The 24,174-nt window shown below is 34.3% G+C and overlaps 2 protein-coding genes across 3 annotated transcripts; one reads left to right on the plus strand and one right to left on the minus strand.

Annotated features, from left to right (window-relative positions):
* Nucleotides 1–5,953: 5,953 nt before the first annotated feature.
* LOC107061628 (uncharacterized) lies at nucleotides 5,954–6,397 on the minus strand. Its single transcript, XM_015311221.1, has one exon. The coding sequence runs from the start codon at nucleotides 6,395–6,397 to the stop codon at nucleotides 5,954–5,956; it is 444 nt and encodes a 147-aa protein (XP_015166707.1).
* A 7,403-nt stretch (nucleotides 6,398–13,800) lies between these two features.
* LOC102599614 (type II inositol polyphosphate 5-phosphatase 15) lies at nucleotides 13,801–24,013 on the plus strand. Of its 2 annotated transcripts, XM_006353181.2 has the most exons (11): nucleotides 13,802–14,768; nucleotides 15,877–16,132; nucleotides 17,389–18,190; nucleotides 19,284–19,414; nucleotides 20,019–20,103; nucleotides 20,684–20,849; nucleotides 20,952–20,992; nucleotides 21,378–21,642; nucleotides 21,795–21,918; nucleotides 22,212–22,572; nucleotides 23,202–24,013. In XM_006353181.2, exons 1-11 carry the CDS (start codon nucleotides 13,880–13,882, stop codon nucleotides 23,556–23,558), a joined length of 3,477 nt encoding a protein of 1,158 aa, XP_006353243.1. In that variant the 5' UTR covers nucleotides 13,802–13,879; the 3' UTR covers nucleotides 23,559–24,013. The 2 variants fall into 2 exon arrangements, with proteins under 2 accessions (XP_006353242.1, XP_006353243.1); XM_006353180.2 differs by having other exon boundaries at nucleotides 13,801–14,768; nucleotides 20,684–20,992.
* Nucleotides 24,014–24,174: the final 161 nt, after the last annotated feature.

The following is a 24,174-nucleotide window of genomic DNA, read 5'->3' on the forward strand; positions in this document are numbered from 1 at the left end:
AAAATACGGTATTAAATAGTCTAGGGAGGTAATAGGTCCTAATGAAAGTTTAGTATCGCAACAGCAAATCCGACCAAAGTTGAGGTATTTTTCAGACCCTTATCCCTGAATAAAATATTATATTGATGATTCACATTATTTTTCTGGAATTGCATGTTACTAACTTGCAAATCGTGATTATGTAAATTTATTCACATTAATTTTTTGTATCAATTTAAGAGATATACATTATATATTTTTATGTAAATTGACATTAATAATCATAATTAATTGAAAAACATTTTCCCCTCACGTTTATCATCAATCATGACATAATATACTAGTACAATCATTAAATGTAAATAAGTTTTTTTTTTCTTTTTTTTTTCGTTTATTATTTTGTTTCTTTTTCATTTGTCATTTTATGTAAATTATTAGTTCCCCATCCGATAATGGATGAGCTTCTTTATTCATTATCTTTTTCTTTTTTCGGTCGACCCAAATTTATAATTTATTATTAATTCAAAGATTATGATCAAAGAATATGATATGATACCATGAATAAAATCGCTTCTTCATTAATCAAATATCTCAATATAGATATCAAATATCAATAAAAAAATTAAAATTAAAATTAAAATTTGATACATAATTTATATATATAGTCCATGTGCCGATGAGAATGCCAAGCTCATAGCATCTGATAACGTACTATATAGTAAAATATTTAGAATGATTACAACAACAACATACCCAGTGTAATCCCACTAGGTGGGGTCTGGGGAGGGTAGAGTGTACGCAGACCTTGCCACTACCTCGTAGGGATAGCGAGGCTGTTTCCGAGAGACCCTCAGCTCAAGTACATATTTAGAATGATTAAAATTGTAAAAAAAATAAAATTAGAAAAGCTTGGGGTGTCGTGCTTCAAAATTCAAATGGTTTTTCAAAGATTTGATTAGTTGTGCTGAGCACATGTCCAAAAAAAAAGTCGTATTACTATATTTAGAAACATAATTTTCAAATTTATATTCTATCATGAAATAATTTATAAACAATACAAATATTTGATACTTATTTAAAATCATAAATTTCAAATGTTTTTTTTCTTCAGATTACATGTCTAATCAAATGATGTCGCATAAATTAGAATGAAGGGAAGTGTAAAATTAAAATTTACAAATTATATATAAATGTTGAAAAGAATTCTCTTGTTACGTGTTTTATCATTTATGCTTTATTTGTTTTTTTATATGTACAAAGCAAGTAAACTAATAAAATAAAGAGAAAATTACGCGGATAAGCAAATATATGCTAGTTAATTAGCTAATATAACTATGATTTCCATTAATTATCACTCGCTACTTAATTTTAGCTATAATTATGTGTGTCTCTCTCCTCCCTTCCTCTCTCACGCCTCTCTCCTTTCTTGTACATATACATATACAAATACAAATTGATACGATTGTATACAATTTATTCATTGATACAAATTGTATTTTCTTAATACTATTGTTGATATACATACATACATAAACAATTATGCGGATACACAAATACAAATTATTGATACATATGTATTATACCAGTTATATATATATATATATATATATATATAAAATTATTTGACAGATAACAAATACTATTCGCCTCTCTCCACTCTCTCTTGCCTCTCTCCTCCTTCTCCCAATCTCACTCGCCTCACTCCCCCCTCTCTCAATCTCGCTCGCCTCTCTCTTCCCTCTTCCAATCTCGTTCGCATCTCTCCTCCCTCTCCCAATCTCGATCGCTAGATATATATACATACAATCATTGATACATATTACCAGTTACATCTATACAATTATCTGACAGATATACAAATACAAATTGTCTCTCTCCACTCTCTATCTTCTCTCGCTCGCGTCTCTCCTCCTTCTAATATGTAGCTATCGTAATTAGAAAACTATAGCTATGTACCCTAACTAAAATTATTTTAATGGCTATTTATGAAATTTCTTATAAAATACGAAGAATAAAATATAAATTTTAAAAAATATGCATATAACACAAGTGGAATTAAAAAAAGAGAAAAAAGATAAATATACCCTCGAACTATCGTAAATGGTATGCAAATAGACTCCGTCATACTTTTGGGACATTGGTGCCCCTGACGTCCAAAAACTAGAGCATATATGCCCTTCGTTCTAACGAAAGACTAAATAGGGACACGTGGCACAATCTTATCCATCGATAATTATCGGATCAGTGGATAAGATTATGACACGTGTATGTCCGTTAGTATAAAGGGTATAGATGCTCTAGTTTTTGGACGGCATGGGCACCAATATCCCAAAAGTATGACAGAGGATATTTGCATACCATTTACAATAGTTCAGGGATATATTTGTCCTTTTCCCTTAAAAAGGTGGTAGTTGTAACAAATTCAAACTCTCCATTGTATTAATAAAAAAACTAGAATACAATTACAGCTTTGAAAATAGTAATTGTAACACTCAGATTATTAAATAACAACGAAAAAAAAATACTAAAATAACAAAGAGGAATCAAACTCTTTACTTAACAATAGCATAATCTTCATAAAGCCGCAAGCAATATTTTTTTAATTCGTTTTGCCACTTGTTTCCTTAACTTGGATTTCAAGTAAATTTATTATTGAGTTGTTTAATTCTTTGCATATTTGTGGTTTAATTCCTAGCCCAACAATTTGATCAACATCTATCTAAACAATTGATTCATAAGTATTATCTAAGTAATTCATGTTCACAAAAACCTTCGACAATATTCATCCTCTTTTCTAGTTTGCTCATAACAAAATGTTTGACGTACCTCGAGTCTGACGAAATCAAATAAATCGATCATATATTAATTATATGCCTAGAATAATAAATCAAGAATTATGCGACAATATCTGAAATATATTTTTTGCAGTTACGATTATTTCTTACTCTAAATAATCAAGGGACCAAAGTTCGCTTTGTAAGTGTTTGCACATTATTAAATATATACATACATAATATTAGGAAATGAACCAACAAATGTTACGATCGGTTAGTAAGTACTCATTCACTCATAACAAGAGATTTTAAATTTGAGTCATGAATATTTAGTTGTCTTTTTAGAGAGAATTTTTACCCCTAATATAAAGCTTCTCAGTGATTATCTAAACTTAATTAGTTCGACCACAATATGCAAGACTTCTCAACACGAATGAGAATTTAATCAAATTCTAATACAAACATAGATTATCGGGTGAAAAACTAAAAATTTTATCAAAATATGAAATACCCTACCATTGAAATTATATGCATTTATGTTGATCCTTTTCCCTAAATAGATTATATTTATCCCCAAAATTGCATGACGATATATATAGAGTGAAGTATAAGTAAAGTTCTTCTACTTTTTGGATGGACCAACTTTGAATACTTTAAAGCCCAAAACTATAATGATCTTGATCAAATTTAGGCCCACTTTAGCAAAAGTCTATTAATTAGCTAACCAAATTTTACATTTTGGTGGATATTAGTTTATTCTTGTATTTATTTTCTCTAATTAAATTCATCTAGAAAAATTAAAACTCGTATGAAGGAACGATGGCACACACATATATTGATTTTTTGTTTGGGAATGAGATGTAGTAATTATTGTTTTTTTTTTTGTATGGATGATTCTATACATTGAGAAATTTCTTTCAATATATTTTTGTAAAAGTTAGAGTGAATTATATGTTAATACTTTTTTTTGGAAATATATGTTTTATTTAGAGGTAATTACTAATTAGAATGATAAAATACACGCATATACTTTTTATAGTATTATCATTTTTAAATGCAGGTCATTAATGCAAAGATTAGGTATCCTAAATCAAAATATAGCTATCGAGAGCAAAATAAGATTTGTGGATTTATTCACTAAGAATAGAGTTAAAGAATAATTATTATTTTTGATCATATTAAACTTTTAATATTTCCTTCAATATTTATACCTAAGCAAATATTGACGGACTTTATAAAAATTACTTTTGAACATTTATCGAATTATTAAAATAATAATATCATATATATATATATATATATATAAAAGAGAACTCTAGGCCCGCCTACGTGGCGCCACCACAAACAAGAATTCCCTTTTAATTTATTTATTTACAAAACTAGTCTTCCCCTTTCATGAAAAGTTGTGATTTTAATGAAAAGTAGTGACTTTTATGAAAAGTTGTAACTTGTATGAAAAGTAGAGACTTTTATGAAGAGTTGCAACTTTTATGAAAAAATATGACTTTTATGAAATGTTGTGACCTTTCCGAAGAGTTGTAACTTTTCCAATGAATTATGACCCTTTCGACAAGGCACAATAAGAATTTGTTCACACTACCATTTGTTGTCTATAAATAGAGGAATTTCCTGTCACTATTATTTGTAGGTTTTTTTTCCCGCTATAGGGTAGTCAAATTCAAATTCATTAATTAAGCTTCTTATGAAGTTTGTTTCATTCTTCAAAGTTTTCTTCCTCCAATTTCATGGAGTTTTTTTTTTGTAACTGTAAGCATTATTACCAGATATATCAATATGTACAGAGTGTTTTGAAATTCTGGAAATGGACATAGTCCCAATCTCAGAGTTCGTGCTACTACCCTTACCACTAAACTACTATTCTATGGACAATAATTGAAATTATGAATGAATTCAGCCAACTTTGATTGCATACTGCTTCTACAGTGGATTTCTTGAATGATGCTCCTGGTGATCACCTATGTGGTTCTTTCTTTCTTTTGAAAAATTCTATAATTCCTCTCTTGCCAGACATAGTATACTGCTGTTGCGAGGGTCATTCTATATACTTCATCTTGAATTGTTTTTCCTGTGGCATGTGAAATAGCCCAATTCATTTCTTCTGTCCACCCTACATGTTCCTGGTAATGCACAACCACTGTAATAACTTACGCAATATCTTAGTTGCCATAGTGCATGAGAAAAAAAGATGTTGGTGTGTCTCTAGCTCTTGCTTACACAGTGCACATACTTGATCTGTGTGTACCATTTGTCCTATGTTTGGTCAAGTAGAGTATGAAGATCTATTTTAGATTCCCTTGATTATTGCATGTCAACCTTCTCCATGGCAACTTGATGAAATCCCTCTTAAGCTTCTTATACATACATTTAATGGTGAAATCATCTGCTTCCATGATTTTTGTCATTGGTATTCCAGCCTCAGAAATTCAATGACCTGCTTACATGATCTTCCTCACCATCCAAGAAGCTTGCTGCCCTGCTACTTCCCATGGTCTCCTACTTTTAATATAGTACGTATGGACCCAAACAATCCATAACTTGTCCTTTTTTGTGCAAGATTCCACAAGTGTTTGAGTATAGTTGTTTTGTTCCATATATACACATCAGTTATATTTAAACCACCAACAACCTTAGGCCAGCATAGTGTGTCCCATGCAATGAGTACTTTGCCTTTGCTTTGTGCATCTTCTTTCCATAAAAATCTCTTACATATTATTTCTATTGTTTGTAAGATTTTTTTAGAAATGAGAAAGATCTGTGACCAAAAAGCTTGGATTGATGTTAAGACACTTTGTACCAACTGGAGCCTTCCTGCATATGAAAGAAACTTTACTGTCCATGTGTTGATCCTTCCCACCATCTTATCTATTAAAGGTTGGCATTGACTAATAGATAACTTCTTTGAACTGAGTGGCACCCCAAGATACTTGAAAGGGAGAACTCATTTGGTGAAACATGTGTATTGCAATATCTGTTGTTGAATTGGTTCTGGGGCTCCACCAAAGTACACACAACTTTTGGATTGATTTGCTATGAGTCCTGATGTTTTGGAGAATTGTTGGAAGCATTCAAACAGAAGTATAGTTGATGGTATGTCTCCTCTGCTAAATAGGAGAAGATCATCTGCAAAGCTCAGCTGAAATATTTGTTGCTTTTGACATCTCGGATGAAATTTAAAAGCATTATTGTTCATCAATGATCTCAATAGTCTTGTAAGATAATCCATAGCCAGAACAAATAGGTAAAGGGATAAATATATCCCCTTGTCTTACCCCTCTCCTTGCCTGAAATAGAACACTGGGGCGTCCATTAATCATAATTGAGTAAGAAACTGTCCTGACACACTTCATAATCCATGTAATAAACCTTTTAGGCAGTTGCATACCAATCAGAACTTCCTCAAGAAAATGCCACTCTAAAGAATCATAAGCCTTTTGCATATTAATTTTGAACATACACCTAGGTGAGATTGCTTTCCTCCCATATTCCTTAATCAACTCATGACTTAGGATAACATTGTCTGTTAGCATTCTACCAAATACAAATGCAGCCTGACTAGGGTCCACTAGAAAGTCCATAACTCCTTGGAGTCTGGGAGTGAGCATTTTGGATATGATCTTATACATTGTGGTACAACAAGAAATATGTCTATATTCTTTAATGGAGCTAGGATGTTGTACTTTAGGAATGAGAGTAACTGAAGTCATGTTAATAGGAGCATACATCTGGTTAGTGATAAAGAATTGAAGAACATTAGTAGTTACCTCCTCACCTATAATAGGTCAAGCTTTCTTGAAAAATTAAGAGTTAAAACCATCTCCACCTGGTGCCTTGTTATCCTCAATACTTTTAAGGGCCATCATAAAATCCCTTTTTGTAAAAGGTTGGATTAATTCCAATTGTTGAGTTCTAGATAGTACAGGTCCATCCCTTAATACTGCTGGTTGGGTGGCTGGCATGCGAGAATTTGCTTGTCCTAACAGGTTCTGATAAAACCCCACTGTTTCTCTGGTAATTTCTTCTGGATCCCTGATGATTGTACCATCTTCTTTGATATGCATGGTTATTTGATTCTGGGCCTTCCTGTTCTTCATACTAGCATAAAAATATGATGTGTTTGAATCCCCTAGCTTAAGCCACTGCACTCTGGATTTCTGTTTATAAATTGTCTCCTCAATCCTGCTTCATTTATTCAACTGTGTCCTTAGCTCATTTTCTTCATCAATCATGCATTGAGGAATAAGTATAAATCTCATATTACTTTGTATGTCCATCAGCTCAACTCTTAGTTTGTGAACCTTTTATGATACCCCCATGTATTCTCTTTGATTTAGTTGCTTCAATTCTCTTCTTACTTTCATCAGATTCTGCCAGACCCCTTGCATACCTCTTCATTTGATTTGCCAGCTTGCATTGATCTTATTTTTGAACTCTAGATGTTGTGCTAAACAGTTAAAAATTTTACAAGGCCTTTTCTTTGCATTCTTATGCTCCTCCATATTGATACACATTAATACTCAAAGGAGAATGATCTAAGAATAGTGGATTTATAACCAACACTTGTACTATTGGCATATGCAGTACTCAGCAGTCAGCATTAACCAATGCTCTATCAATTCTACTAAACACATGTCCATTTGTCCAGGTGAATTTCCTTCCAACTGTTGCCAGCTCAGTTCAATTACAATCAGTAATGCATTCTTGAAAATATCTGATTTCTGAGCTTTGTACTTGACTTTCAATAGGTATGTCCTCTGCTGTCAAAATGGAATTAAAATCTCACATAATCAACCATGGATCAGTGTGTGCTCAATCGATGTATTATTGTCCATAGAGGGATTCTAGTAGTGATTAAATGCAAGTCATACACTGCTGTAAATTGAAATTTCATTTTACTCCCTTGCATCTCAACCTGCCCATGAATGTGCTGTGCAGAATTTTCTACAGTAGTGAAATTAATTACACCTGGATTCCAAACCACCCAAATGTTTCCTCTCACATTGTTAGCAGAATTTGTGCACCACTCCCAGCTTGACGTTATTTTATTTATAATACTACTGACTCTATCTTCTCTAACTCTATGTTCACATATTGCTATCATACAAACCTTATTCCTCCTTAGAAATAACCTAATCTCCTTGTGCTTCACTTCCTGATTAAAACTTTTTACATTCTAGGTGACTAACATATTTTATTTAGAGGTTCAGGTTCAATACTAGCTTCTTCTATTACTCTACTATGTTGCCCAGTTTCAAACATGTATCTCTATGTTCAGTATTATCATTCCATGCAGATTGTAGTGTCATTTTTTTGCTAGATGACTGTATCTCATAATTTGCCAATTCTCTTGCTTGTGTGGACCTTGCTTAGGAATAGGTTTTGGCTGTTGTTCTGTTTGCTTCTCCTGATTCTTATCTTTTATTGTTGTTTTCCTCCATTCTTTCCTCTGCCTTTGTCCTTGTCCTCTCTTTGCTGGTATAACTTTTGGCTGGTCTACACAGAAATGACCCACTTGTAAACATTTCTGACAAAATATTGACTTCCACTTATACCAAACTTGCTGCTCCAGTACTTTTCCCTTAGAATCTCGAATCTTAATCATCTTAGGAAGAGGTCTAGTCACATCCATTTCGATAAGTATTCTTGCAAATGATATTCGACTTGCTTGAGTTGTACATTCATCAGCATAGAGTGGTTTTCCCAAACTACTGCCTATTTTGCTTAGTACCACAGAATTCCAGCAGTTAAGGGGAAGATTAGGAAGTTTTATCCACAACGAAATAGTGGTAAGGATTTCATCTTTGAAATTAAATTCTGGGAGCCAAGACTTCATTATAACAGGCCTTTTGAGCAAATAATGAGGCCCTACACACAACACCTTATCCCTTTCCTCTTCATTTGCAAATTTGACTGCAAAAAACCATCAAAGTGGTATAACACCACTGGTTTAGTAGAGAAAGCCCTTTGTTCTATAATAAACCTTTCCATAGCTCCAATAGATAGTGTTACTCCTACAACGTATATAACTACCGAAGGTTCCCATTTCATATCATCCTCAACTACATCTTTAGGCATAATTTCTACTACATTCTCCCCCTCAACAATTATTGGAGCTATATAGTTTAGATTCATACCTCTCGCAGCCAATCGATTTGTGGAAAATAGGTTCGCCCAAGGCTTCTCAGGTGTTACCTCTGGAAGATTTAACTTTCTTTGAGCATTACCCACATTTTTTCCCAATTTACTGTTCCATTGACCTCAACAAGGGTTTTTTGTGTACCCCCACCAGATCCTCGTTGATGTGTTAATTTCGGCCATTCTTTTTCCCTCTATTGTTTTCCTTTGTCCATATCTGAAACCATCACTGCCATTTCCTCTGGTGTGCTCAGTTGTATCTCAGTCAAGGGAGCTTGGTGTGTTTTCCCTCCATTAGAACTAGTAGAGATTCCGTGCAGTATTTCCTCCGCTTGATCTTTCTGCACAAGTTTCCATGGTCGTCCTCGTCCCATTTTCGGCAAGGTGCAAGTTAGTGCACTCTAACGTGAGCCCAACTCAGAGAGAGAAGAACTTTTTTTTTCTTCATGGAGTTTAATCTTTACTATAAGTCATAGTGATTCATGTAACAATGTCAATTCCTTTTTTCTATCTTGGTGACTTTCCTTTACCACTGTTAAAAAATTTCAGCAAGGATGATTGAAAATTGATCTTCTCTTTTGTCCCTTTCTACAAGTTTCTTCATATAAACAATGAAAATTGATTTTAATTGCAATGCGACATTACTACTCTTGCACCTCTCTGCCCACAACTCATAACAGTTTTGAAATGGTTGAATTCATTACATTTGGTTATTTAGTAAACAAATCTTTTATTTCTGCCACTATTATTTGTAGGTTTTTTTCAATAAAACAGTCAAATACATATACATTTATTAAGCTTCTTATGAAGTGTGTTCCATTTCTCAAAGCTTTCTTCCTCCTATTTTATGAAGCTTAATCTTTTACCGTAAGTCATAGTGATTCATGTATCCCTTGCAATTTCTTTTTGCTATTTTTGTAACTTTTTTTTAAACTTTGTTAAAAATTCAGTGAGGATGATTGAAAATTTATCTTCTCTTTTGTCCCTTTTTACAGGTTTCTTCATATACTTTTTGGGAAAATTGCTTGTGGATTGTGTTATATTTGATAGCATACAACAATAAATATGTGATTACTAATATGGAACCAATGATGATGTTTGTTAAAAGAACCAAACATATTGCTCTCTTGCTTGCCACAATTAATATATTATTCTGATTGTTTTTTCTTAGGTACAAACATTTTGTATGGATTGAGGTATACATATTATCGTCTCTATTGAAGAAAATTACTGAATTTTTTCCAGCAGATAATGAAGAAAAACACAGATACAAAGGCTCGAAAAAAAGCTCATAAAAAAAACTTGGTTATTATCAATTCCTTCCAAGACTCTCCAAGTAAAAGTTTTTCCCCTATTTCTTCAATTCTCAATCCTGGCAATAGTAATGATTATTCTGAGACAATGAGGAAAAACATTTATGATACTCACAATTTTATGGTCATTTTTAACATATACATAATACAACATACTATGGTAAAAAAGAGATTGATGGAGGTTCATAAGAAAAGAGTCGAAGGTCCTCCATTTGAATTTAGTTAATTATGTTCTTGTATGGACGTGATGTTCCACTTTACTTGGGAGTGTTGTTGTTCGAGGCTCTTTGGTCTCTTCTTTAATGTCTGATGTTGCTCTTTATAACTTCTTGGAATTTAGAAAATTTCATTACTTCTGACCAACTATTTCAATGGAGATTTTCTTAGACTTCTTTCTTATACTTAAAATCTCTCTATGACTCATAATTTTTGTATAACAAAAACAAAAATTAGAAAAAATATTGCACTTTAAGATTTCAGAAGAATGTTTTACCTTAAGATAAAATATTCTTGACAATGTAGTGTATGTATCGAAAATATGAATATTACATAATGACCATATGTAAGCTTAGAAAAATAGTTTAATCCCGTGCGAAGCACAAGTAATTTACCTAGTATATATATAAAAGAGAACCCTAGGCCCCATTATGTGGCGCCACTAGAAACCAGAATTCCCATTTAATTTATTTATTTACAAAACTAGGCTTCCCCTTTTATGAAAAGTTGCGACTTTAATGAAGAGTTGCGACTTTAATGAAGAGTTGAGACTTTTATGAAAAGTTGTGACTTTTATGAAAAGTTACGATTTTAATGAAGAGTTGCGACTTTTATGAAAAGTTGCGACTTTTATGAAAGATTGTGACCTTTCCGAAGGGTTGCAACTTTTCCAAATAATTGTAACTTTTCCGATAAGACACTATAAACATTTGTTCACATTACCCGTTGTTGTCTATAAATAGAGGGATTTCCTCTCATTTTAAAACATTGAAAATTCTGAACCTCTTCTTATTCTTCTTCTTCTTCTTCACAATTAAATATAATACTTTGCTCCTGTTGAGTGGCTCACTGACACAATTGCTTATGTTACAGATCCTGGTATGTATTTTTGCAGTCATTAATTTATGCTTATGTTATTAATGATAAATGATAAGATTTAATAATTTTCATTTATCTTTACATTATTAATGTTTGTTACTACGTAATCTTGTATGTAAGATAATATAGTGTTTTAATTTTGATGACTGGTAGATTTTAAGTATTATTTTATAAATTCCATGATATTAAATTTATGTGCGAATAGCGGATAATTTTACTAGTTTAATAGATAATAGAATTAATATAAATCTAGTTAAACCAAAAAATGAACTCATTTTAATGATTGTTCTTATTATGATAGACACTTTGACCCAATAATACATTTTTTCTTTGTGTGATTGATGAAGACTTAAGTGCAAGGAGGGATGAATTGAATTTTTAATGAATACTTTAATAAAACGTCATTATAATAATTGTATTAATTAATTTATTCCTTTAAATAGATCCTGTTGAAAAATGAAACATAAAAGAATCTGAATATACACGTTCCACGTAGCAATGTAATAGGCAAATTCTTCTTCATATAATATAATATTTTTTATTACTTTTTTGCCGGCCTATCATCTTTATTTGAAAAATTAAAAATGAAGTTAGACTTTTTTTTTCTTCTAAAAACACGCAAAAGAATCGGAGGTAATGAGATTGCGAGATGCGGAATTCAACTCTCGCTCATCAGGTTAAAAAACTGAAAATTCAGATAGTCAATTAATCTCTTAACGAATGAATGAAGTTTGATTTGAAAATGGTATTCTAAAATTCATGACGTAGTACTCTTTTCGTTCGCTTTTAATTTATTTGTCCACTATATAAAAAATAGATGTTGATTTTTATTTGTTTAGTTTAAAAAATCAAGAGATGATTTAACATTTTACTTTAATGTTTAAATGACTTATAATTAAAAGTGATATAGTAAGATTGTCATTTTACTTAATATTTCTCAAGGAATATGTCAAATCGAATATGAAGAAATAAACATGGATAAAGGAAGGATAAATTATAATATCCTTCAAAAAAAAATAAATTATTTTTTACTTGACGTTTGATACCGACATTAAAATTCTATTAGATTTGAATTGGCGTCAAGAAATAGTCATATTAAATGATAAAATCTTTAACAAAAACAACTCCGTGCTTTGAATAATTCCAACCCACATCGTGTCACCATAATAATTGTTAAACTACCATTATGGTCACAAAGATATTCAACTTCTATACGTACCAATAATTTACAACATTTGAATTAAAAATATTATTTTATATATAGTTGAGCAATTTCAACAATTGATATTTTATTATTTATAGGTGAACAAAGATGTTTTAATATTGAGAATCATCCCATTTTTATATTATTTATATAATTATATTAGAAAGTAAAAAATTTCAAGTCAAACAATATTTTTCTTATTTTATAATATTCTTATATATTTGAAATAAACATAAATAAACTTAGATTTTGTTTTAATAAAAGAAAAAAAACCAACATTAATACGTATTATTTTTTCCAAAAAAAAAAAAAAGAAATAAAAGAATTATGAACAAGAAAAACATAAATGCATGGTCTTGATATATATCAATTGTTATCCATAACTATCTCTAAAAATTTCAATAATAAAGTTTTAAATTTAACAAATAATGCTCTATTGCTTCCAAATATTATTTAATTTAGAATCAAATACCAAATAAATTTCCAAGAAAAGATAAGATAATGTTTGTCCCATAAGAGAATTACATGGAAAATGACAAGTTCTAAATAATTCATTTAAATTTTCATTTAGAAGAGACATGTGTCCTACGACAATAATGATAATGACTTATGTTGCTCACAATTGATTGACAAATGTCTTATAGAAAACAACTTATCAATGCCAAACCGGTGCCCCGCAAAGATGCCCAAGTTAGTTGAGTAGGTGATCTCTTGATAGAGGAGAAGGAGGGCACCCTTACGCTTGAAATCCCCTCTCGATTAAGCTCGCCGTACAAGCTTGCTTAGTGTGTAATTTGATCGAACTTGTCGCATTAGTCTGCTTAGTGCGATTTACTTCTCTCATATGGTTTGAAGACTTGCTTTCGAATTGGATAGTGACATGGCTGCGGGTTTACATTTTAACAAGAAAATGTTCAAATAATAATTTTTCGTACGAATATATGAAGCATGAATAATATAACAAAATAATATTATAACCTATCATCTTCTTATAATAGAAACTCAACATTACGTAATTACTCAAAGTAGACAGTTGACTATAGATTTCAAATATATTTTACTTTGATTGAATTTAATCGATTTAAAGTTAAATAGTATTTAATTATACTTTTAAATTCGTATCCGAACTTCTGACTCGCACCTTACTTTAAATACCTTCTTTTTAAAAAATATAAGTGCAATTAACATTAAAAATCATAAAAGAATAAAAAGGCAGAATAATAATGAAAATTAAAAAATAAAAAGAATAATAACATAAATTCAACCTTTCTTTTCTTTCTAATAAACCCCTTTATCTTCGTTGTTATGTCCAAAATCCCCCAAAACAATTCTCTAGATTTTCGCGATTATCTTCAACCGAAATGGATTCTCGAACCGACGACGATGACGACGGCGATTTTCTAGCTTCTAGTTCAAATACCTCCGGTCGCCGGAATTATCATTGTTACAGTGAAAAATTCGTTTTCAACTCTGACTCCGATTCCGACGACGTCGCCGGCGCCGGAGATGTCAATAGAGTTGGAAGTTCCGGCAGGAAATTTAGCTTCGATGAGACGGAGCGAACTCCGAAATTGTTTGACCGGTTCTACGGCTCTTCATCTTCTGATGATGAGGAGTTCAGTTCAGGTTCAGGTCAAAATGGCGTTGTTCGGAAACGGCTTGATAATATGATTCAATTCCTTGACCGTAAGATTTGTTCGGAAACAGCTGCTTCTAATAGTAATAATAATGTTAAGAGTCAGTCTCAAGGTCTACCTGAGTTTTCAGGTAAAGGTGGTGGTGCTGGCATTTTCAAGTTACCGGTACGTGCCGCAGTGCATCCTGATCGTCCGCCATCGTTGGAATTACGGCCACATCCGTTGAGAGAAAGGCAAATTGGGAGATTTTTGAGGACTGTATTGTGTACGGACGATGGATCTCAGCTATGGGCTGGGTCGGAGTGTGGAGTTAGGTTGTGGAAGTTGTCGGATATGTATGAGGCTGCTCAAGAAGAAGAAGAGAATGAGGACTTTGAGGATGCTGCACCTTTTCTGGAGTCTGTTAGGACCTCACCAACGTTGTGCCTTGTTGAAGATGCTGGGAATAGGTTGCTATGGAGTGGACACAAAGACGGTAGAATCATGTGTTGGAAGATGGACAGTGAAACTAGCAGTAGAGAGAAAGCTGCTTGTGGAAAAGCTGCTTTGAAAGAAGTGTTATCCTGGCAGGCGCATCGCGGTCCAGTTCTTTCCATGATCATCACTTCCTATGGTAAAGTTTGAGTTTTTTTTCGCAAACCTATCTGTGCAATTGCATCAACTGTGCAATGTTTGTGTTATGTAAATTGCAAGTAGTTTCTATATTGCATTTTTGGCACTTAGATTCTAAACTTTGGTAATGTAAGCCCTTGAATGTGCTTGATCATCTTATACGAGCTGTTAAAAAAGTTTATGCTTTTATTATTCTGAGATTACAGTAGTAAATAGGCAGTCGGGTAGGCAAAGCCTAGGATAAAAGATCACTCATATACTATTTTTTTTTACCTTGGTGATGAAGGAACAAAAATGTGCTTGCAGTATTTTTGCAGGTCAAAGTGAGGTTACATATCAGTTTCTTGCAACTATTAAATTGTAAAGGGCACTACCTATCTGTCTGAATAGTTTGCCAAAGCACTTTAGCTTTCAATAAATAACTCAAATTTTAGAATATTTCATCTTTTTGACAAGTTTTAGGGTCATTTCATGTGGTTTGCAGGGAAAATTAGGAGATTATAAGATAATGTTGATTTTCCCAAAACACTTACTTATCAGAAAAATAAAATAGAAGAAGAAGATAAGTTCGAATAGTGTAGGCGTTAAGATGCTATTGTATTTATGATGAGATAGGATTAGGAGGGTTGTTAGTCATGTTGTAGTGCAATGGTGTTGGAGAATTTATATCCCTTACTAGAGAGAGAGAAACTTTAGCTATACTCTGTGTTATCCAGTTCAATGGCCGTGATCCTTCCCCACAAGTAAGCAGTTCAATGTAGCCAAGAAAACAACTTGATATCATGATGGCTGCTACTGAAAGAAAGAAGAAGCTCTGAGCTTGCAGCCTCTCTTCTGCTACCAGAAATAGTTTAGATGGATCTCTTTCTCACTCTTGACTTGCAGTGTGATGCACTGATATCCAAAGTGGCCTTCTTGGTGTCTTTTTTCTTATTGATGAGTAAAAGTAGTTCCATTTAAAAGGGGGACTGGCATAATGCCGGTTTTAGGATCAACAAAAAGTAAATGTTAGTGGTAGTAGTAACTCAAGAGGGTGTGCTTTCTTTTACTTATCTTTATAAATAAAAAAGGGTGTGCTTTATTCTGATCTGATGTGCAATTTTGTTTAGGCGATCTGTGGTCTGGATCTGAGGGTGGTTCCATCAAGATCTGGCCTTGGGAAGGAATGGAGAAATCGATTGCTCTGATAAATGAGGAAAGGCACATGGCTGCTTTGTCGATAGAGAGGTCATACGTGGATCTAAGGAGCCAAGTTATGCATAATGGAACAGGCAATAGCATATTTTCTGTTGATGTCAAATATATGCTGTCTGATCGCTCTGGAGCAAAAGTTTGGATGGCTGGTTATGTGTCATTTGCACTTTGGTAAGTACCTTCTGAATCATTTTGGAGACGAAGTTCTCCATTTATGTTGTTTTGGTAGTTTTTGCATTGTTAACACCATTTACTTTAGAATCACTTAATGTTACAATGAACAAATGTAATAATGTTATGCTTACCACCTTTGAATTCGATTAATCCTCAGCCATTCATCAATACACTCATAGAGGCATGTCTTTAGTTTAAGATGGATGTGCTAGTCTTGAATTTCTGTCATATTGTTTCGGGCATGTGAAGAGGAGGTGTGCGGATGCACTAGTATAGCAAGAGTTAGGAGAGGTAGTGGTTGGTCAAAGAAACATTGGCGGAGGTGATTAGATAGGATATGACAACTTCAGATCACTGAGGACACGACCCTTGATAGGAAGGTGTGGAGGTTGAGGATCAGGTAGAAAGTTTGTAGATATCCTAGTGTTGTCACCCGTTAGATGGGAGAGGCAGGGCGCTAGCCCATCTCCTCACAACCTTATTAGTAGTACTGACTCCGTCCATTTTTACTTGTCTAGTATTGACTTGGCACACCCTTTAAGGAGCAATAAATAGATTGACAATTTTACTATATCATCCTTTCAATATAATAAATTCAATGCTTTGTGTGAAATGATTTTTTTAATAATAATGGTAAATTTTGAACTAAATGATAAATTATCTCTTGATTTTCTTAACTAGACAATTAAAAATGGATATCTATTTTTAGCATAGTGGATAAGTAAAAGTGGACGGATGGAGTAGTATTTTAGTAGTCACATAGTTTCTTATTCTGGGGTTTATCGGAAACAACCTCTCTCCCTCACCTCTGAGGTCTGTGTACACTCTACCCTCCCCAGATTTCACTGTGTTTGGGACTACACTGGGTATGTTGTTGTAGTTTCTTATTCTTCAAGGTGTTTTACAGTATTTTGCTTTATTTGCTTTGATATTTTGCTGGCATATTTTTCTTGCAACCCTACTTCTAATATCTTCTCTTTTTGAGCCGAGGGTCTATCGGAAACAACCAATCTACCCCACAAAGGTAGGGGTAAGGTTTGTGTACATCTTACCCTCCTGAGACCCCACTTGTGGGACTACACTACACTGGATATGCTGTTGTTGTAAACCTGTAGTGCATCTGATAGATTATATTTGCATGTCTAAGGTTTTGCTCTGTTAGATTTTGTGTGTGTTCTGAAATGAAATCTAATTTTCAGGTCATCTGGTTCTGATATGTTGATCGTTTCTTGTCAATTGCTTTTGCCTTGCAGGGATGCACGGACTAGAGAGTTACTGAAAATCTTTAACACAGATGGTCAGGTTGAAAATATATTAGCAGCAGTAGATCCTGTAATTGAAGATGAAATGAGGATGAAAGTTGTGTCCAATTCAAAAAAGGACAAGTCTCAAAGTTCTATCGGCTTCTTTCAGCGTTCACGCAATGCTATCTTAGGAGCAGCTGATGCTGTCCGTAGGGTTGCGGTAAAAGGAGGATTTGGAGAAGATAACCGGAGGACTGAAGCGTTGATCATTACAGTCGATGGAATGATATGGAGTGGATGTGCAAATGGATTACTTGTCCAATGGGATAGAAATGGCAATCGCTTGCAAGATTTCCAGTATCACACATTCTCTGTTCAATGCTTATGCACATATGGGTCACGGATGTGGGTAGGTTATGCTAGTGGTTATATTCAGGTATTGGATCTTAGTGGTAATCTACTTGGAGGATGGATAGCTCATAGTAGCCCTGTAATAGATTTTTCTGTGGGTGGAGGTTACGCTTTCTCTTTAGCTAATCATGGTGGTATACGGGGTTGGAGTGTGATATCTCCTGCACCGCTGGATGGTATTCTGCGTTCGGAGTTAGCTAGCAAGGAATTTTTGTATACTAGGCTAGAGAATTTTAAAATATTGGCTGGTACATGGAATGTTGGACAAGGAAGAGCTTCTCCCGATTCACTTATATCATGGTTAGGTTCTGCAGCAGCAGATGTTGGCATTGTTGTTGTTGGCTTGCAGGAGGTGGACATGGGTGCTGGTTTTCTTGCAATGTCTGCTGCTAAAGAATCAGTAAGATTTCTCTTTACCTCTTTTCTCCCCATCCTAGCTGTCCTCTCTTTTCTCTCTAAACTGGTGTTACTTTCTTCTCTCAGAAATGTCTAGATAGTTGTTCGACTAAGCTATAAAATGGTAAGAACCCTGTAAATGAGAGGAAGAAGTTTTTAATTGGCCAGTGACTATATGGAGGAGAAGAGTCGTCAAAGTTTTAGTCACACTTGAAAGTGCTTCTAATGCTCAAGAACATTTATTTTTGTTATCGCATCCAAACACCATATTGTCGCTCATTTTCTTAAGACCATCAAACCTCTCTTGCTGGAGGTAACTTTGTATGCTGAATGAAGCCATGGGCAAAATACTGATAATTTTGATTGGTAACTAGACAGGATAAAAACAAGTTACTGCAAAAATTTCATTTCTTATTAGCTAATCTGCTTTTATATATTTGTGTGTGTATTCAACGTAGAATATGAGAACCTTCTACAGATGCCAGGGTTTAAAGGATGCTAATTCATGCTTGTCTTCTCTCTAGGTTACGTTAATTGCCAATTATTAAAAAAAGTTACATGAATTTTCTTTCCTAAAATCTGATTGACCCTAAGAATGGTCAAAATATCATCTAGTGAGAAACTTATCAGTAGAATGATTTCATGATCAACTTGAACATACTGTTTTTCCTTCTGTTCTTTCTCTCAGTGCTTTAGTCCGTGAAATATTATTCTCAATATACCAACTACAGAAATGTCATAAATAGAAAAGCTGGGGCTTGTACTTATCTGGAAAGAAAAGGCGCAAATACAAGGAAATAGATCACCCTGCCCTGATAGTAAAGACAAGACATAACTACTTTATTTCATCAAAGTGTCTTTTTAATGTTGTAAATTACATGTAATTTTATGTTATGGCTCTAGTTAAACTCAAAGAGTCTTTTCAGGATAAAGATAATGTGATCTAGACTTGCATCTTCCTATTTAGCTGTGGGTTACTTTTTTCTATCCATCCTGGTTTCTGTTCCTATGGCAGTTGCATTCTTTGTTATACTATAGCCCTTTAGACATACTAATAAAAGAGATGAAAATTTGTAACATTTTAAAACACATTTCAGATGCAGGTGGGTCTTGAAGGAAGTACTGCTGGTCAATGGTGGTTGGAAATGATTGGAAAAACCTTGGATGAGGGATCGACTTTCATCCGTGTTGGCTTCAGGCAGTTGGCGGGCCTGGTTATTTCTGTCTGGTAGGTATTGCTTATGGTTCCTGATTCCAGTGCACAAACCTTGGGTAACTTTGGTATTTAGCTTTTAAGCTGACGTTGTCAGCTCATACTATTGGGTTCTTTGTGTTCTGCTTCAGATGACCCACATTAGGTTTCACATGACTTGATATGAAATGTTAATTCAATATATGGCTGGTAACGAGAAGCTTACAATCTTTAGATACCCACATCAAGAATTTTTTCATCAACACCAACCAAGATGCAATATGTTTGTACTAGATAACTTTTCTTTGCATCTTCTCTTTCGACTTAAGTCACGAGTTCCAGCTTTTTTGCATATGAAAAAAGACAGTCCATTTAACCCTAACTCATCCTTTATTCCAATTATGGAACACATTTTGTAGTCAGATGAATGAAGTCAACTTTCTTGATTATTTTGTATGCAAACTAGGGTTAGCGCGTTCAATTATCTAAACAATTTCCTTTTGAGTTTTGATGAATAAATGATCTAATGAGCTAGATTTAATGAGCCGGAGCCTCTAACTTCATCAGAAAAGAAAAAAAAAGAACTGGGGCCTCAATTTGTACACATGTCTGATATCTGTAAATCAAAACTATTGTTCAGGGTCAGAAGAAATATTAGTCGTTATATCGGTGATGTTGATGTTGCAGCAGTACCTTGTGGTTTCGGGCGTGCAATTGGGAACAAGGTGTGGTTGTGTTCTCCTTTTTTCTGTTTCTTGATGGATCTAATTATATTATGCTGAAAGTTGAGAACAAATTAATTGTTTGTTGGTGACTAGTTGTATTTAGAAACATAAGAACAGAATTAGGTAAGTTATGATTTACTGATTTAGAACTTCTCTCTTACTTGGAGTCACCCTACAACAATTCCTAGGCTTTTGTCATAAAATAGGTTTAAGCATGATTTCTTCCTGGTTTTTTTTGGAATGTCTTATTGAAAAATGGGCAACATAGGAAGTCAGACCTAAGTCATGCTTGTGCTGAAAAAGAAAAAGCCACCAAAAGTACATTTACAGCCCTTTAATACACTAGAGAAAGGAGCACAATTCTATCAGAATACAATTATTCTAACTGTAAGTTTCTTCATATGAACACTAATAATACTACCATAATCTTGAGCTTCCATTGAAACAATTTATTTGCGTGACTATTATGCAAATGTGGGAGTTACTAATCACCATTCCTTAATTCTTTTGGTGTTTTTGACAAGTATGGATACCATTCTCTTACTTCTGGTATTAATTTTGGTTGAGGTCTTACAAACAGGGAGCCGTAGGATTGAGGATGAGAGTGTATGATCGTACTGTGTGCTTTGTGAACTGTCACTTTGCTGCACATCTAGAAGCTGTCGGTCGCCGGAATGCTGATTTTGACCATGTTTATCGAAGTATGATCTTTAGTCGACCATCAAACTTTCTCAATGCTGCAGCTGGTATGGTGCCATACCTATTCTCAGCTTGCTTGCTTGCCTGCTCTATGTTTTTAATCTGGGTTGCTTATGGTTCTCGGTTGCCATTGGTACTTCTTGTTGCAGCTGGTGTCTCATCTGCAATTCACATGCTTCGCAGTGCAAATGTATGTACTTACTTAAATTGTACTCCCTCCGTCCCTTTTTAGTTGTCATGGTTCCCTTTTTTAGAGTCAAACGATAAGAACTTTGACGGACATTTTACGATATATTTTTTCATCATATTGATGCAAAAAATTGCAATTTATAGTACTTTTCGTATAGTTTTTGATTATGTAAATTTTTAGTTTAAAATATCAAATTAATGTAATCTAATTTAACTTTGAAAATTAGTCAAATTGACTTTCGAAAAGCGCAACATTACAACTAAAAAGGGATGGAGGGAGTAATAGTCTAGTCTATAATAGTCTTCTTAAAATATTTGCTTCCTTCTTTGGAGCAGTATATTTCAATTGGTACAGAATAAAAAAAACATTGAATTATGCTTGTCAGGTTGCGTTTAACTCTGCAGAAGCAACTCCTGAGCTTTCTGAGGCAGATATGGTTGTGTTTCTTGGTGACTTGAACTATCGGCTTGATGGCATTTCTTATGATGAAGCAAGAGATTTTATTTCCCAAAGGAGCTTTGATTGGCTTAGAGAGAGGGACCAGTTGCATACAGAGATGGAAGTTGGGAATGTCTTCCAAGGAATGCGTGAAGCAGTCATCAGATTTCCTCCAACATACAAATTTGAGAGGCATCAAAATGGCTTAGCAGGTACCTGTAGCTATCAGTTCTGCAGTTGACTTTCATATTTTCTAGACAGAATGTAAACGCTTCCCTCTCTCACCTGCTTTCTCTATCTCTCTCGCCCTTCCTGTGTTTCTCTCTTCTGAATGTCTGATTTGGTTATAATGTCTCATTTAAAGGGTATGACTCTGGTGAAAAGAAGCGGATTCCTGCCTGGTGTGACAGGATTTTGTATCGTGATAGCCGTTCCACTTCAGGTTCCACGTGCAGCTTAGATTGTCCTGTCGTCTCATCAGTTCTGCAGTAAGTTTTTCATATAATGTTTCTGTGGCTTTATTTTTCTTCCTCCAGTTCATTTTGTTTTCCTTTGTACTAAGTAAGACCAAAAATTGGTGTTTCATCTTTCATTTCTCTATTTGCTTTTCAATAACTGCCCCCCCCCCCCACCAAACCCATCCACACACTTCTTTTGTCATATTTATGTGTATCAATCATTGCCCACCGTTTCTTCTTTTGCCATCTTTTTCTGTTTGTTTTTTCATATATATATTTCTGTTTCCTCTGTTCCTACTCTTCTAAAAGCCTCTCCTTGGCAGGTATGAAGCTTGCATGGATGTGACAGATAGTGACCACAAACCTGTAAGGTGCATATTCAATGTGGAGATTGCTCGAGTGGATGAATCAGTGAGAAGGCAAGAATATGGAGAAATCATTAGATCAGACGAGAAAGTTGTGCTTATGCTTCGGGAACTTAATAGAATTCCAGAAGCAATAGTCAGCACAAATAACATAATCCTCATGAACTCGGATGCATCCATCTTGCGCATTACAAATAAGAGCGGGAAAAACAAAGCTATTTTTGAAATAATTTGTGAAGGCGAGTCCACTGTTAAAGATGATGGGCAAGTGTTTGATTATCGTCCAAGAGGCTCTTTTGGTTTCCCTCGTTGGCTTGAGGTAACTTCCACTTCTTAAAGTAGAGGTTTGGATCTTCTCTGTCATTGTAGTGCCTGGGGTTTGATGGCCAGGGTTCTATGTTCTTGTGAGACTTCCCGTAGTGATTCCTCTCTCCCCCTTTCTTTTTTTACGTTTCCTCTTTCTAATTTTTTTCTAGAGCTGGAAGATTGGAAGTCACAACCAGTTCAGTCATTCTGAACATTCTCATGAACGTCAGAAATTCTACGCCTCCCTTAGCATCTTATTTGGTTGTGATCCCTTAAAGCTAACTAGACCACAGAGAACGTATGATACATCAATAGCCTTTTGTTATTGCAGAAGACGGAAGTATGGAAATGAAGAAAATGTCACAGTGAAACATGTTTTTTTTATCTAAATGAGAAGACGAAATCGGTGGTAAATGAGCGAAATGGACTTATTCAGAACTGTGTTTTACTCATTTGGATATGGTTAGAACAACACCAAGTTCCATTTGAGAAAGGGTTAGGGTTCCAATGTATCTTCAAAATCTGCTATTCTAGCATGTTGTCCTTAAATGCAGAGCCTATTTACTGTTTCTCTTAAGCTAAAATTTTCACTCTAAATATTGGCTTTTAAGAATCTTATGTTTTTGGGTTGAACTTCAACAGGTTAATCCTGCAGTTGGTGTCATTGTACCCGACCAAATTGTTGAGATTTCAGTTCACCATGAAGATCGGCAGACACTTGAGGAGTTCATTGATGGAATTCCTCAAACCTCTTGGTGTGAAGATGCCAAGGATAAGGAAGTCATGTTGGCAATCAAAGTCCGCGGTTGCTTCTCAACAGAAAGAAAATGTCACCGTGTCCGTGTACGCCACTGCTTTTCAGGCAAGCCTTCGCCCACAAAGGTCAGACAAAGCAACTCTGACTATCCCCAGCCAAATGTCCTTCGCCGGTCTGATTTTCAACCCAGTGGCTTTTTGCCTGATGTTGTTGACGACCTAATAAATCTAAACAGTCCTTGACAGCAAGCAAGCATATCTCCAGGTTGAACCTCAACAACACCCAATTTGTGTGTTTCACTACAACGAACAACCAAAGCGATGTGTTTCTGTAAATAATCACCGAAGGGACTATTGTACAACTTCTCGATAGGAAATTTTCGTTGCATATGTCAAATTCTTTTGAGTTGGCCACTTTTCGAATTATTCAGGCAGTCACTTATTGATAAGTGTATAACATAAATTGCACACATGCAATAACATAGAACTAGTTGTGTATGTAATCATGTAAGGTATTTGAGTGAGTGGTGCATTGAGTTGAACCCTTCTGTAAGTTGTGCGGTGTGGGTTTGACCTCTTTTCTGAGTATTCTTTTTTGATACACTCCTTGTTTCTACATTTCTCTGTTTTGGGAGGAGAAATGTGTAATGTTAAAAACTTTTAACAAGAAAAGGAGGCATGTGATGTATTTAATGTTTTCCTCCTCTCTAGCTGTGTTTTGTTATTCATTTTTTAAAAAAAGCAATGCATGTATTCCAGTTACTCTTTGGGTTTGATGAGCCGAGAGTTTTTCAAAAACAACCTCTCTTTCTCCTCGAGGTAGTGGTGAGGTCTGCATATATTGTATCCCCCTATATCC

The sequence above is a fragment of the Solanum tuberosum genome, unplaced genomic scaffold, assembly GCF_000226075.1.
Source record: "Solanum tuberosum cultivar DM 1-3 516 R44 unplaced genomic scaffold, SolTub_3.0 scf00152, whole genome shotgun sequence".
Classification (NCBI taxonomy): Eukaryota; Viridiplantae; Streptophyta; class Magnoliopsida; order Solanales; family Solanaceae; genus Solanum; species Solanum tuberosum.